This window comes from Mesoplodon bidens (assembly GCF_964165515.1).
Source record: "Mesoplodon bidens genome assembly, chromosome: 1".
NCBI lineage: Eukaryota > Metazoa > Chordata > Mammalia > Artiodactyla > Ziphiidae > Mesoplodon > Mesoplodon bidens.
Genome location: NC_138176.1, coordinates 103,647,557 through 103,663,121, shown reverse-complemented (window position 1 = coordinate 103,663,121; position 15,565 = coordinate 103,647,557). Strand labels below are relative to the sequence as shown.

Sequence of the window (15,565 nt, the reverse complement as noted above, 5' to 3'; positions counted from 1 at the left end):
CAGGCAGACAAACAGAGGTGACAATACAGTGAGATAAGTTTTGTGTTGGGTAGTGTGGAAGCAGAGGGGAGGGGCATTCCACCTGGTGTCTTAGCTCAGGCTGCCGTAACAAAATAGCATAGACTGGGTGGTAAAACAGTAGGCATTTATTTTCTCAGAGTTCTAGAGCCTGGAAGTCCACGATCAGGGCTCTGGCATGGTCAGCTTGTGGTGAGGGCTCTCTTCCTGGCTTATGTACATCTGCCTTCTCCCCATGTCCTCATGTCAGGGAGAGAGCACGGGATCTCCCTCTTTCTTTTCTTCTAAGTGGATTACGACCTCATTTAACCGTAATTACCTCCTAAAAGTCCTGTTGCCAAATACAGTCATTTTGGGGTTTGAGCTTCAACACGTGAATTTGGGGGGCACCCAATTCAGTCTGTAGCAGTCAGTGCGGGTGATCCAGGGAGGGCTTCAGGGAGGAGGTGCTGTGAGTTAAATCCTGAGTGATGAGAGCACGTGTCCAGGCAAAGGCAGGAGACTGAGGGGGATGAGCGCGAAGCCTGGGTGAGAGCAGCGTGTGAGACCCCGAGGTAAGGGAAAGTGGGATCTAGCTGGGAGACTACAGACAACCCGGTATTTAAGTGTTGGTGCACGGCAGAGCCAGAAGGAGGTGTGAACCTTTCTGAAAATCCACGGATGACCTGAAGGAGAGGGGTGGCCTTGGGTTGGATCTCGAACCTTAGGAAGGGTTTGTGCGTGTGGCGATGCCAAGAAGGAAGAGGGCCTTGCAGACTTGAAAGGACTTTAACATGAAGGTGTGGGTGGGAGTTTTCTTTGGCGAAACTCTCTGCAAGATGGGGGTCATGGTGCCCGGCAAGAACGCAGCAAGGATTCGACAATGTAGGGTCTGCAGGTGCTGGGCCCGTATAGAACAGTCCAGAAGTGGTTTTTATAAATACAGCCTTCTTAGTCACTTCAGTTGAAAACTCTTCGTTGAGTTTCCGTTGCCCAAGCCTTAGTTATTTTTTTCCCTGTTTTTGCTAACTAGCGTTTCCCCAGTTACTCGAAGGCAGAAGCCTCTTTCTCATTTATGAATATAATAATTTGCCCTGGAGCCCATAGGTGGTCCTCAAGATAAGGCTTTTGTAACCAGGTTTATTACTTTTATTTCTTACTTTTGACAGATTATGACTCAGATGCAATGAGTAGCTCTTACGAATCATACGATGAAGAGGAAGAGGATGGAAAGGGGAAGAAAACACGGCACCAGTGGCCCTCAGAGGAGGCCTCCATGGACCTGGTAAAGGATGCCAAGATCTGTGCCTTCCTGCTACGGAAGAAACGCTTCGGGCAGTGGACCAAGTTACTCTGCGTCATCAAAGACACCAAACTACTGGTAAAGCCTTGCGACTTGGTTGCTCTTGTGTAGAGTCGGTAAGATGTGGTCGGCCGTCTAACTGGGTGGAATGTACACCCAGGCGGGTGGCGGTAACATCGGCGGGAGGGAGCGGGAACAGCGGTCAAGGGCTGGCCCGTGACAGGCCGTCAGCGAGCCCTGGCCGAGGCTACCATGGCTTTAACGCTGTGGGTTTCGCCAGCCCCCCTAAAGCAACCAGCGGGCAAAACCATCCCCATCTCGAGCCAGCGTCTGCGGTTCAGTGGAAATGCACACTGCTTTAACTTGCCAGAGGTCGCAGGATGGATTTTCTCATTTGTAGTGAGTCAGTGAATTCCTCAAAGCCAGGTCATCGAAGTGGGCCTGGCAGGCCAGGCGAGGTCTGGGGGAGAGTGCCCAGGAAAGGAAATTCTTTTGGAAAGCAAAAGGCTGACTCTTTTTTTTCTTTTCTTGTAACTCAGAGAGGCAGAATAGAAAGATAGAGCAAGTAACAGAGGAACGGAGACAGGAGAACAGAGACCCTTTGCTGTAGGCGTTAGTCTACTAGGGAACCCAGTAAGGAAGCAAGAGCCTTTGAGACACACCGTTTGTCCCTCCTCCTTTCTTCCCAGCTTCAGAAACCATGGCTGGTTATTGGCATTGTGAATGTTAAGAGTGTGTTATTGTATTTTGTTTTTCCTTCAAATTAACCCTGGGGAAAAAAATCACTCAAAAGTATATCATTAAAACAACACATGAGAATGTATGATTCTGTAACTCACTTTACAGTGGAGCAGATAACCCCCTTTTTAAAAAATAGTCTCATCTGTGAATTATGGGAATCTGATTTACTAGATTCTTAGGACATCATATGTTTTTTAATTAATGGTTTTGTTAAAAAAAATTTTTTTTAAACAGTGCAAGTACATGTTTTTTCCACATGTGTGGCCTGAATTTCTCCCAAATTTAGAATATGCCAAAAGTGATGATGCCGTGGGGGAATTTTAAAGTAAAGAACGAAAGAAAAAAAAGATGAAAAAGATTAATATGGTCCGTATTTACAATCTGACATAATGGCTGCAAGCAGTGGATATATTATATAAACATTTTAAAACTACACAGTCAACTCTCATGTAAAACGCACTATGGGAAGCTTGTGGTGGAGGGTAGGGTCAGCGGACGTCGGACCCTCTGCCCCGGCCCTGGCTCCACCCACCCCCGCTCTCGTCTCCTCCCTCCCTCCCTCCTCATCTTCTGTTTCTTGCATCACCTACCCGGTTTCCCATCTTCCAAACCGGGATGATAATGCCTACCATTTAGAGGAGTCGTAAATATTTAAGAAGAGATTAATGGAAAACCATGTGAAAGCACCGTCTTTGATGAAACGCAGAATCAAAGTTTCATTACGAAGCATTTTTTTGTTCAAAAATGACCCATGATCCAGCCGCCCGAATGACCCCTGTTGATGGTGAAAAAAAAAAAAAATTGACAGAACAGAAAGCTATGAACAGAAAACAAAACACCAGCCTCTTCCCCTAAGTGCTCCCGGCCTGTCTTCACACAGGCACCACCATGACCAGCTGTTTTGAGTAGCCTTCCAGAACCTGCCCAGGCAGCTCTCTGGTGGACACTATTGTGTGCCCAGACCCCTTCGGTTCCCTCACTTGGCGGGGTGGGGGCTGCCGGCAGACAGCTACCCAAGGTCACGTCCCTTCCCAGGGCGTCTGCATCCCCTGTGATGCCTGAGTGTGAATGCCCCGCCTTGTGGGACCAGCCTGCAGGCGCGGTCCAGTTCCAGAACTCCCGTGGGGTTCATCAGGGCCTGTATTTGAACTGCACTGAAGCTTACCTTCTTCCTCTGCCCAGTCCTCCTCCTCCTCCTACAGGTATAGCTCTTAAATAAATGCCCCTTAATAAATATCCCGTGTGCTGCTCTGTTTTAGAGTCATCTTCCCTGGGAATCCAACCTGCAGGGAGCTCCAGATGTTACTATATGGTATTACTGATAACATCCATTTTGAAGTGTTTAACTTAAGGAGAAATATAAGCTATAAAATTTCCTGGGACTTCCCTGGTGGTGCAGTGGTTAAGAATCCACCTGCCAATGCAGGAGACACGGGTTCGAGCCCTGGTCCAGGAGGATCCCACGTGCCATGGAGCAACTAAGCCCACGCGCCGCAACTACTGAGCCTGTGCTCTAGAGCCCGTGAGCCACAACTACTGAAGCCCAAGTGCCACAACTATTGAAACCTGTGAGCCTAGAGCCCGTGCGCCCCAACAAGAGAAGCCACTGCAATGAGAAGCCTGCACACCACAATGAAGAGGAGTCCCCGCTCGCCACAGCTAGAGAAAGCCTGCGTGCAGCAACGAAGACCCAACGCAGCCAAAAATAAATAAATAAATTCATTAATTAAAAAAAAAATTTCCTTTCCAATTCCTTCTACTGTTAGTTTCCTTTTCACTTTTTTTTTTTTGCACATACCGAGAATGTGAAAAGTCTGGTAAATGGTAAACATTCATAGCAACCTGAGATTAGTTGTTTTTGGTGTATTTTTTTCTTCGTTTTTAGGCAGGGTGGCCATCAGTTTTACTTCTTAAAAAAGTGGGTATCTTCCATACCCGTGCCATTTAGGAGCCAAGGTCTTAGAACTGTAAAACAGGAAAGGGCTCTAGAAATCATTTCTGAAAAGAAGTATCTGTTCATTCATTCCTTCATCAGTAGATGGATTAGGGTCCTGGGTGCAGGCTCTGCACTCACAAAGTTTGGGGCTAGAGCCCTGGCTGTGCCACTGTTCAGGATGCCTGATTTTGGACTAGTTTCCCAACCACCGGAACCTCAATTTCCTAATCTGCAAAATGGACAAGCGTGATGATTAAATGAGATGTATGAAATGCCTCATATAAGGTAGACACTCAATATTTGGTAGCCGCTGTTATTGTTGCTAATTATTTAATAATAATGTAATTCAATAAAATAATAATAAAAACAGCAATACATCATTTCACAAAAAAGGAAGCAGGCTCAGAAAGCTTAAACAACTTGTGGGAACCCAGATTAAATTAGTAACAGAGCTGGGACCCAGATACCTGAACTCTTAGCCCATGTATTGCCATTACGGGGTGTGCTTTTGGTCCCCAGTAATGCAGTGAACCCAAGGCAGGAGGGGAAGCCTTTAGACAAAGATCTGGTGTGAGAGGTCTAGATCAAGCGAGAGTGATAGGAACTCAGTGTCAGTGTCGCCACAGCACTGAAAGCTCTAGGGCGAATGTCAGTGATGCAAACGGAGCAGCATGCATTTTGGACCCTCTACTCAACCAGAAAGCACAGCTTTGCAGACATTTTTGGCCGTTATATGTTGATACGTATACTCTTCATAAAGTCATTCACCTGTCTTTCAGAAGGAGGATAGGGATGGGATAGGAGGACACCAAACAACATAGGTTGTGGAGTAAAGTATCCAAGGTCCTGTCTGCCCACATTAGGGTGGCAGCGCCATTTCAGCAAATCTAGTATATTCGTGTCGCTTAATGGGGAAGCTCCACTAGAACATAAGCTCCATCAGAGCAGGGACTTTGTTTCCCACCGAGTCATCTCCTGGGCGCTTGGTAAATTCTGCTGAATTAATGAGCAGATGTTTTTGCACGCACGTGGAGGGGAGGTGTCGGTGTGGAGCGGTGCTCTGTATGTGAGTCTCAGTGTGTGCAGGTCGCTCTTCCAGTCTCTGAGTATCTCCACCCTTCAGTCGGACCTCCAGGTGCTTCGCCAGTACTCCTGTTTTCATTGTGCTGGAGTTTTATCAGTGTTTCTGCTTGGGCTTCCTTACAGCCTAACTTTGATTTCTCCTGTTCAATGCAGTGCTACAAAAGTTCCAAGGACCAGCAGCCCCAGATGGAACTGCCGCTCCAAGGCTGCAACATTACATACATCCCAAAAGACAGCAAAAAGAAGAAGCACGAATTGAAAATTACTCAGCAGGGCACAGACCCACTAGTTCTTGCTGTCCAGAGCAAGGAGCAGGCCGAACAGTGGCTGAAGGTAACTTGTTGCTTTTGTTTCTGAGACATTTTCTTTCCGAAACCTCTTTCTGAGATCTGTTTTATTGAGTTTGTAATTTTTTCCAAGCGTAGGCAAACAATGGATTAACCTGAATAGTTTTGTCTTTGATAGCGGAAAATTCTGATTACTTTGAGGTTAATCACTTTAAATTTTCTCTTCAAAAGGCAATATACCCCCTGTTTACAGGCTGCTTCTAGAGCTTTCTCTTTTTTATTTTTTAACATCTTTATTGGAATATAATTGCTTTACATTGTTTTGTTAGTTGCTGCTGTATAACACAGTGAATCAGCTATACGTATACATATATCCCCATATCTCCTCCCTCTTGCGTCTCCCTCCCACCCGCCCCATCCCACCCCTCTAGGTGGTCACAAAGCACCAAGCTGATCTCCCTGTGCTATGCGGCTGCTTCCCACTAGCTATCTATTTTACATTTGGCGCTGTGTATATGTCCATGCCACTCTCTCACTTCGTCACAGCTTACCCTTCCTCCTCCCTATGCCCTCAAGTCCATTCTCTACGTCTGCATCTTTATTCCTGTCCTGCCCCTAGGTTCTTCAGAACCCTTTTTTTTTTTTAGGTTCCATATGTATGTGTTAGCAGACGGTATTTGTTTTTCTCTTTCTGACTTACTTCACTCTGTATGACAGACTCTAGGTCTATCCACCTCACTACAAATAAATCAGTTTCGTTTCTTTTTATGGCTGAGTAATATTCCATTGTATATACGTGCCACATCTTCTTTATCCATTCATCTGTCGATGGACACTTAGGTTGCTTCCATGTCCTGGATATTGTAAATAGTGCTACAATGAACAATGTGGTATGTGACTTTTTAAATTATGGTTTTCTCATGGTATATGCCCAGCAGTGGGATTGCTGGGTCATATGGTAGTTCTATTTTTAGTTTTTTAAGGAACCTCCATACTGTTCTCCATAGTGGCTGTATCAGTTTACATTCCCAGTGCAAGAGGGTTCCCTTTTCTCCACACCCTCTCCAGCATTTATTGTTTGTAGAGTTTTTGATGATGACCATTCTGGCCAGTGTGATGTGATACCTCATTGTAGTTTTGATTTGCATTTCCCTAATGACTAGTGATGTTGAGCATCCTTTCATGTGTTTGTTGGCAATCTGTGTATCTTCTTTGGAGAAATGTCTACAAAGCTACAGTAATCAAGACAGTATGGTACTGGCACAAAAACAGAAGTATAGATCAATGGAACAGGATAGAAAGCCCAGAGATAAACCCACGCACATATGGTCACCTTATCTTTGATAAAGGAGGCAAGAATATACAACAGAGAAAAGACAGCCTCTTCAATAAGTGGTGCTGGGAAAACTGGACAGCTACATGTGAAAGAATGAAATTAGAACACTCCCTAACACCATATACAAAAATAAACTCAAAATGGATTAAAGGCCTAAATGTAAGGCTAGACACTATAAAACTCTTAGAGGAAGACACAGGCAGAACACTCTATGACATAGATCACAGCAAGATCCTTTTTATTTTTTAATTTTTATTTATTTATTTATTTATTTATTTTTGTTTTTTTTGCGGTACGCGGGCCTCTCACTGTAGTGGCCTCTCCCGTTGCGGAGCACAGGCTCCGGATGCGCAGGCTTAGCGGCCATGGCTCACAGGCCCAGCTGCTCCGCGGCACGTGGGATCTTCCCAGACCGGGGCACGAACCCGTGTCCCCTGCATCGGCAGGCGGACTCTCAACCACTGCGCCACCAGGGAAGCCCGCAAGATCCTTTTTGATCCACCTCCTAGAGAAATGGAAATAAAAACAAAAATAAACAAATGGGACCTAATGAAACTTAAAAGCTTTTGCACAGCAAAGGAAACCATAACCAAGACGAAAAGACAACCCTCAGAATGGGAGGAAATATTTGCAAACGAAGCAGCCGACAAATGATTAATCTCCAAAGTATACAAGCAGCTCATGTAGGTCAATATCAAAAAAACAAACAACCCAATCCAAAAATGGGCAGAAGACCTAAATAGACATTTCTCCAAGGAGGATAGAGCTTTCTCTTTTTTTTTTTTGCGGTACGTGAGCCTCTCACTGTTGTGGCCTCTCCCATTGCGGAGCACAGGCTCTGGACGCGCAGGCTCAGCGGCTCTGCGGCATGTGGGATCCTCCCGGACCGGGGCACGAACCCGCGTCCCCTGCATCGGCAGGCGGACTCTCAACCACTGCGCCACCAGGGAAGCCCGTCAATTCTTTTTTATTTATTCTGCTTGGGATTCCCTGGGATTTTTAAATCTGTGGATTGGTATTTTTCTGTTTTAGAAAAAATTTTCAGCCATTTCCCTTAAAATATAACTTTGCCTCATTTCCTCCTCTCCCCCAACTAATTTAAATATATGTTAGACTTTTTCACTATATTCCACTTTCATCTTCTCTTTGTGTTTTACTATCCTTTTCTTCCCTTTAGTCTGGTTAATTTTTTCTTGTTACTTTCCAGCTCACTATGTCTCTCTTTAGCTGTATCTAATCTGCTGTTAAGTTTGTTCCCGTTCACTGGATCCTTAATTTTGTTTGTGGTAGTTTCCAGTTCTTGAATTTCTAGTTGTTTCTCCTTAGGAATGTTTGTTTGGCTTTTCTCTCCAATAACAAGCACATAACAGACATAATTGTTTTTTTGTTTTTTTGGTTTTTTTGTGTGGTACGCGGGCCTCTCACTGTTGTGACCTCTCCCATTGCAGAGCATAGGCTCCGGACGCGCAGGCTCAGCGGCCATGGCTCATGGGCCCAGCCGCTCCGCGGCATGTGGGATCCTCCCGGACCGGGGCACGAACCCACGTCCCCTGCATCGGCAGGCGGACTCTCAACCACTGCGCCACCAGGGAAGCCCGACATAATTGTTTTGACAGTGGTTTTGGTTGAGTTTGGACCTGGTTCTATTATCTGTTGTGCCTTTTCTTGTTCATGTCATTTTGTCTTCTTGCATGCCAGGTTATCTAATGATCATGCTGGGGCATTATATTTGAAAAAAAATTATTATAATTATTTTTAATAACAGCTTATTGAAGTATAATTCACATTTCATGCGATTCATCCTTTTAACATATGATTCAGTGGTTTTTAGTATATTCACGGAGTTGTGCAACTATCACCATAATCTAATTTTAGAACATTTTCATGAACCTAAAGAGAAAAACTGTCCTCACTATGCTAGCAGTCATTTCCCCTACCCCCAGCCCCAGACAACCACTCATCTGCTTTCTGTCCCTACAGATTTGCCAACACACTCGTACAACATATGTCCTTTTGTGACTGTCTTCTTTTACTTAGCATAATGTTCTCAAGGTTCATCCATGTTGTATATGTATTAATATCTCATTCCTTTTTATGGCTTTTTGTGTCATTTCTAAGAAACCATTGTTTAATCCTAGGCCTTAAGATTTACACCTATATTTTCTTGTAATAGCTTTATAGTGTTAGCTCATAAATTTAGTCTGTGATCCATTTTGATGTAGTCTTTGCTTGTAGTGTGAGGTAGGGGTCCAATTTCATTCTTTTTCTTGTGGGTAGCTAGTTGTCCCTATAGAAATAATTTGATTCTCAGCACAGTGCTTTTTCCTATCCAAGAGCATTTGCCTATGCCACATGCTTGAGGGGGCAGTAGGTCTCCAAAATCAGTTTAATTTAACTTCAGAGCTTGAGATTTTCAGAGCCATCCAGGTGACTTGAAGTCAGCCTGCAGTCCATTCAACAGCAGGCTTATTTTTATTTCAGTCTTCCTCTAGCTCCTAATCTTGGGGCCCTAATATTAAGTGTGAGGGTTTTGCCAGGGGCCTCATCCTTGGTGAGCCCTGGCCTCCAGCTTTCGGTCCCTATTCTGCCAGAGCTGTCAGAGTGCTACCTGGCTTCTTGGCTACCTCCTCTGGGGGGTATCAAAGGCAGTCCTGGCTGCTGGGCTACTTCTCCGGATTCCCATAGACTTTTGGATCATGACCAGGTAATTCCACACTATGATAATAGCTCTTTCTTGCTCTTAGGAAGATGCTGTGTATATTTCATCTTGCTTTCCTCATTGTCTTTATCAGGAGAACTGGTCCAAACCTTCTAGTCCATCATTGCCTGCTAGTACGTGCTTTGAAAAACCGGTTGGGAGTGGGTGGGAAAGCCTGATGAGATATTTTATAACAATGGTTCTTGTAACATGCCAGCATCCTTTAAACTTTGAGCCTCACTTCCCTCTCATCCCCCAGGAAAGTATAAGGGTCAGACTCTGTGATGACAACAATGATTGTTTCTGTTGGGGCAGAACACGTAGATGTGGCTTTTCTCATCTCTGTAATTTGGGAAATGGAGCAGAGCATTTTTTTTTTTTTTTTTTTTTTTTTTTTTGCTGTACGCGGGCCTCTCACTGCTGTGGCCTCTCCCGTTGCGGAGCAAAGGCTCCGGACGCGCAGGCTCAGCGGCCATGGCTCACGGGCCCAGCCGCTCCACGGCATGTGGGATCTTCCCGGACCGGGGCACGAACCCGTGTGCCCTGCATCGGCAGGCGGACTCTCAACCACTGGGCCACCAGGGAAGCCCGAGCATTTTTTTTTAATGGGAGTCCTGTGATCCGGAGTTTCTGCTGCTGAGCTTGCTTAGCCTTCCAGACACAGAATCTTAATACGTTACATGTCAACCACTGGTGTTACCAAAGTACTTTTCCATCATTATTATCTCTTAATTCTCAAAACAGCTGCCTGAAAAAGGTGTTACTATTGGCCATTTCATTTTACAGGTGAGATACCAAGTCCTAGGTAGACGGGATGTCACAGTGATCAACCAGTGATGGAGCCAGGAGTCGACCTCTGAATTTCCTGGCTTCCTTTTCATTTTCATTCTGCTGGGCCATCTTGACAATTTGCCATTTTCTCTTTTTATTCCTCACTTCTAGGTTCTTAGCACCATTCCTTCAGTAAGGAGGGAAAGAATGAGGAAATAAACGAGGAGCCTTATATATGATTCTGTTTTCTTCACCTGGTCCCACTCTTGGTTACCTGTATCTGGCCTTCTGCATTTTTGTGTTTACCTGTTCCCTAGTGGAGAACCCAAGAAAGGACACTCTGAAACCTAAGCTTTCTTCTCTTTTCCGTCTGTTCTCACAGTTTGTTGAGTATTTTATGTATACTAAAGAGTAGCTCCCTTGTTAATGATATTGGTCTAACATGAAGTTATCTAGCGTTCACTGGGTTTTACTGTTTCATTGGGAAATAGCAATAAGCGGACAGTGCAGCTCACAAATAGACAAAGACAAAACTTTTTCAAGATGTCAGGTGCTGATGGAGTGAAATAGTCTTACACCTTATTTCAGCAGATGTGAGATACAGATCACAGGCACTTAGCTAATTATAGAATGATGACTCTGTCAATGGGAGCTTAACTGCAAAAACTTTTTAGCATTTGCTGATATTGCTTTAAAAAGAAGTAAATACTTGGTAAATTATCTTTTTCTAAAGGGTTTAAATTGATTAATTACTCCACTTAATGTTTGTGCTTTACTTCCATTGCATATTGTAATACAAGAACCTAAGAAGTCTTGATTAGAAATGGAAGTCTGATGACAAAACTACTTTCAATCAATCAGTTACAGAATTTTAGTTTTTTAAAATCAGCAGAGACCTGAGATGTTTTAGTTTAGTTTCATCCAGATATTGTTGTTAGATTGGCTGCCTTATCAGAATCAACTGGAAATTAAAAAAAAAAAAAAACACCAAAAAACAGTCCTAATCCTAATCCCTAATGATTAGATTCATTTGGGACCTAAGAATTTTTTTCCTTTTTCCTTTATATCTTTTACCCTTTTTAAGATCCAAAAGGCCACAGATGTAATTGAAACATGCCTGCCCTATTAATTCTCTCTCCCTCGATTGTGTCTTTTTATTCTTTTTGAACCATTTAAAGGGCTTTATCATTAGTAAAGATGTTAATCATTAAAAATAAAAATTCTCTCCCTCTTCCAAGGTTACTTGTATCTTGAATTTGTATCTTGAATTTATTGGATTATTTATTGTATTATTGTTACTTGTATCTTGAATTTATTATTATCTAGGTATACTTTAGAAATACTTTTTACTTACAATGTCTGTACTCATAAACAAGAAATGATATTATTTTTCATGTTTAAAATTTCCATGTAAATGGCTTCAAACTGCACATGTTCTGCAGCCTGCTTTTTTCACTCACTCATTTGCTTGCACCCTCTCGCTGTCGTGGGCAGTGTTCAGTGAGCATTCTCGTGCGGGTCACCTGGTCTCGGTGTCCTGGTTTCTCTAGGATGGAGACCGTATATTGGAATTGCTGGTGTTGATATGTGCACATCTTCAACATTACTAGAGCCTCACAAATTGTTCTCCAGGGTTGTTTGTACAGTTGTCCTTCTACCAGCAATGTGTGAGAGCAATCACTTTGTATGTCTCCTTTGAGTTTCTTTGTACCTATGCAGCAAATAGAAATGCAAATTTCAATACCCATCCCCCCACCCTCATAAAAATTCTGCATCTTGTTTTTTTTTCCTAAATAGAGTATCTTGGAGATTTTTTTTCTCCAAGTTAGAGAATAGAGCACTTTTTCTCTTTTACAATACATAGCATTTCATTTTATAAATAGAATGTACTTTTTAAAAATCTTCTATTTTTGGATATTGGGTTGTTGTCATTCTTTTGATGTGACAGGGAGTTCTATAATGTTAATCCTGTGCCCGCATCATCTCACAGTTTTGCTAGTCTGTAGAGTGCATTTCCAAATAGAGGAATTGTTTGCATGAAGGTTATAAGCAATTGTAATTTTGAGATACAGTTGAATCACTTTGTAGGTTTACCAGTTTACCTTCCCACCAACAGTATGTGAGTGCGTTTCCCCCCAACAGTGTGTGAGTGCCTTTTCCTCCCAAAAGCATGTGAGTGCCTTTTCCCGCTACTGTCCTGCCAGCAGCTTGTGTTATCAACTTTTGAATTTTTGCCAGCCTGATAAGGGAAAATGATATCTCATCTAGTTTTAATCTGCATTTCTCTCATTATGAGTGACATTGAGCATCTTTTTATAGGGTTCAAGAGCCTATGGCTGTATTACTGTTTCCGTGAACTGTCTGTTTATATCCTTTGCCCTTTTTGTAGATATTCTGCTCAGAAATCTATTTTTAAGGAACTTCCCAATGCCCGAGGCCAAACCAGGTTTGGTAATCACAGCTCTAGCTCAGCCTGCTCATTTCCACTTGGATAAAAGTCCTCATGGAAGAGAGCATTTGAGAGCAAGTAAGTGTTTCTGCAGGCAGATAGGCTGTTAAGGTAAATGGCATTCCACAGCCATTTTCACTAAAGTTTTATTTGACTCTTATAACTGCTTCTGAAATTCATTATAATAATTATAAAGGAGCCGGGAAGGAGAAGGTGGTGAGCCAGCACTGTGTAGAAAGACAGTGTCGCTAGAGCTCAGACTGGAGTCCGATGCTGGGTTCTGACCACAGCCCCGCCAGTCACTCGCTGAGTGTCTTAGATGAGCTACTTGACTTCTCCGTGCCTCAGTTTTCTCATCTATGAAAATGCGAGGGGTTGAAAGTAGTGTCTGCTTTTTAGAGTTGTTGTGAGGCTGCAACCATGTTAAGATATAAAGTGTTTAGAAGAGCACCTCACCTGTATGAGCACGTATGTAAGTGCAAGCTGCTATTATTGGTGGTGTTAATAAACATACAAGCTCCTGTTGAAATCTGTTTGGAAATCAAGATGACAGCAGGATGTTTTTAGGGGCCAGAGCTACGAGTGTTCACATCCCTTCCTCCCACCCTCCTTTGCCCAGACCTGCAAGGAGTCTGGGAAACATCTTCCTGTGTGCCCATAGAGAGGAAACCATGTGCCAATCATCTGCCATATACCCTATTGCAAATAAATTAATAAACATCCCAAAACAACGCTTAAAGGTCTATACCAAAGAGAATGTTTAAGGGAAATTGGCTGCACTGTAGACACCACTGTCCTTTTCTAATGAGAATCCGTGAGAGTCCTAATGCTGACCTTGGTAAATTGCATCCGTCCTTTTCTTGCTTTTTTCCCCCCACTCCCTGCTGGGTAATGTAGGGGTTTTACAGCACCTCCTGGTTTCAAGCAGTTTTAGAGGAATACAGTTGAAAAGAGTTTTCACCATGATTTAATGTGCTAGGAGAGTATCGTTGTGGTTTTGCCAGACTTCTCAAGGAGGATCACAAACAAGTTTATTGTATACTTTAGCTCATAGAACCTGACCCTGTGTGTCCTTGAAAAAAGGTTGATCTTAGTTCCCTGACCAGGGATCAAACCTGTTCCCCCTGCAGTGGAAGAGTCTTAACCACTGGACTGCCAGGCAAGTCCCAAGAAAGGTCTTTCGTATTCTCCCAGGCATCTCCCCTTACTTTGTTTCTTCCTGAAGAAGGGCCTCCATGTAGTGTCATCATTTCCTTTCACCCTAAAGAAATTATTAAAATAAAATGATTTCTTATAGAGCAGACCTTCTAGAAATAACTCCTTTCAGCTTTTTTGTTTGTTTTTTTCTTCTCCTTTCAGCTTTGACTAGAAATGTCTTTATTTCACCTTAACTTGTGGTGAGAAGTTAGCCATCACTTGTATCAATTGTGCCTTTGAATGTGATGTGTCATTTTTTTTTGTGTGTGGCTCCCTTTAAGATTTGCTTTTTTAATCTTTGGTTTTCAGCAGTTGACTGTGAGGTGTCTGGGTGTGGCTCTATAGGTTTTTATCTTTCTCAGAGTCTTTTTTGGTTCTGTGGGTTGATGTCTTTCATCAGTTTTGGACCGTTTTTGGCCATTATCTCTTCAAATATTTTTCTGGCTCACTTTTTCTCTCCTCTCCTTTTAAAATTTGTTGGTACATGTTAGGTCATTTGGAATATCCCATGGATTTTGGATTCTCTGTTCTGTTTTTCTTCACTCTTCCGTGTGTTTCAGTTTGGGTGGATACTTTAGATTTACCCATCCTCAAGTTTACTGGTCCTTTCCTCCTCTGTGTCCAGTGTGCCCTTAAGCCCATCTTATGAATTATTCTTTTGTGACATCCTATTTTTCATTTCTAGCATTTTTCTTTTGCTTTTAAAAAAAAAATAGTTTCTGTCTCTCTTCTGATATTCCCTATCTCTTCACACATGTCTTAATGCCTTTTTCACAATCTGTTTTGACTTCCTATCATAGTTATTTTAAAGTCTTTTGTAATGCTGATGTTTGGATCATCTCTAGGACTGTTTCTATTGAATTTGTCTCATGAGTTTACATTGTATTCCATCTGCTTTGTGTAAAAGAACAGTAGAGACTGAAGTAATTACTGTTTCCTCCAGAAAAAGGTGTGCCGCTTCTCCCGTCTGCTGCTCATAGGTGGGCTGCCTCTGTCTCACTAGTTGAGGCAGATCTGGACTGGGCTGCAGCTTTACTTTGATTCACTTTGCTATTGCCTTCACATGGTTTCAGGGCTGGATCTGGAATTTTCCGTCAACGTGGCTCAGGTTCTGAGCTGTGGTGGAAGTCTGGAGGTCTCTGTGTGCTACAGACACATGGTAGCTTTCTGGACCAGCTTGGTTTTCTTTTTGGCCTGATGCTGGCCAGCTCTTTGGTTTGCTGGGGTATTCTCTCTGTTCTCTCTGAAAAATTCTCTCTGAATTTTTTTTTAGAGCTCACCCACCTTGTTTTAGTTGTCAAGGTGAGAGTGGTGGCCTGCGTGCCTTTCTATGTGGCAACCAGAAGTCAAGATGCCATGTGCTGCCCTTTTTTCTTCATCAGTCTTGCCAGAAGTTTATCCATCTTATTAGTTCTTCCAAAAAAACGAAATTTTTCCTCTGTTGATTTTTCTCTATAGTACTACTGTTTTCTATTTTATTAAGTTCTCCTCTTCTTTCACTTTGTTTTGGCTTAATTTTCTGTAATTATCCCAACTTCTTGAATTGTGTACTTAGATAATTGATTGTTAGCCCTTTCCATATGTGTGTGTGTGTGTGTGTGTGTGTGTGTGTGTATGGATTTAAAGCTATGCATTTCCCTCTAAGTACAGTTTTAGCTGCATCCTCTATTTTGATTTTTTGTGTGTGTGTTTTTATCATTCAGTTTAATGGGTTTTTGTTTTGTTTTTTGGCTGCAGTGGGTCTTTGTTACTGAGCGTGGGCTTTCT

General features: G+C 42.9%; 1 protein-coding gene across 3 annotated transcripts in view; it reads left to right on the top strand.

Moving 5' to 3' along the window:
* The window catches only part of AFAP1 (actin filament associated protein 1), a 154,911-nt gene that overhangs the window by 79,359 nt on the left and 59,987 nt on the right, over positions 1-15,565 (top strand). For all 3 annotated transcript variants that reach the window (XM_081246258.1, XM_081246256.1, XM_081246257.1), the window contains exons 5-6: positions 1,167-1,378; positions 5,214-5,393. In XM_081246258.1, coding sequence (XP_081102384.1) covers positions 1,167-1,378; positions 5,214-5,393 — 392 coding nt within the window. The remainder of the gene's footprint in view (positions 1-1,166; positions 1,379-5,213; positions 5,394-15,565) is intronic.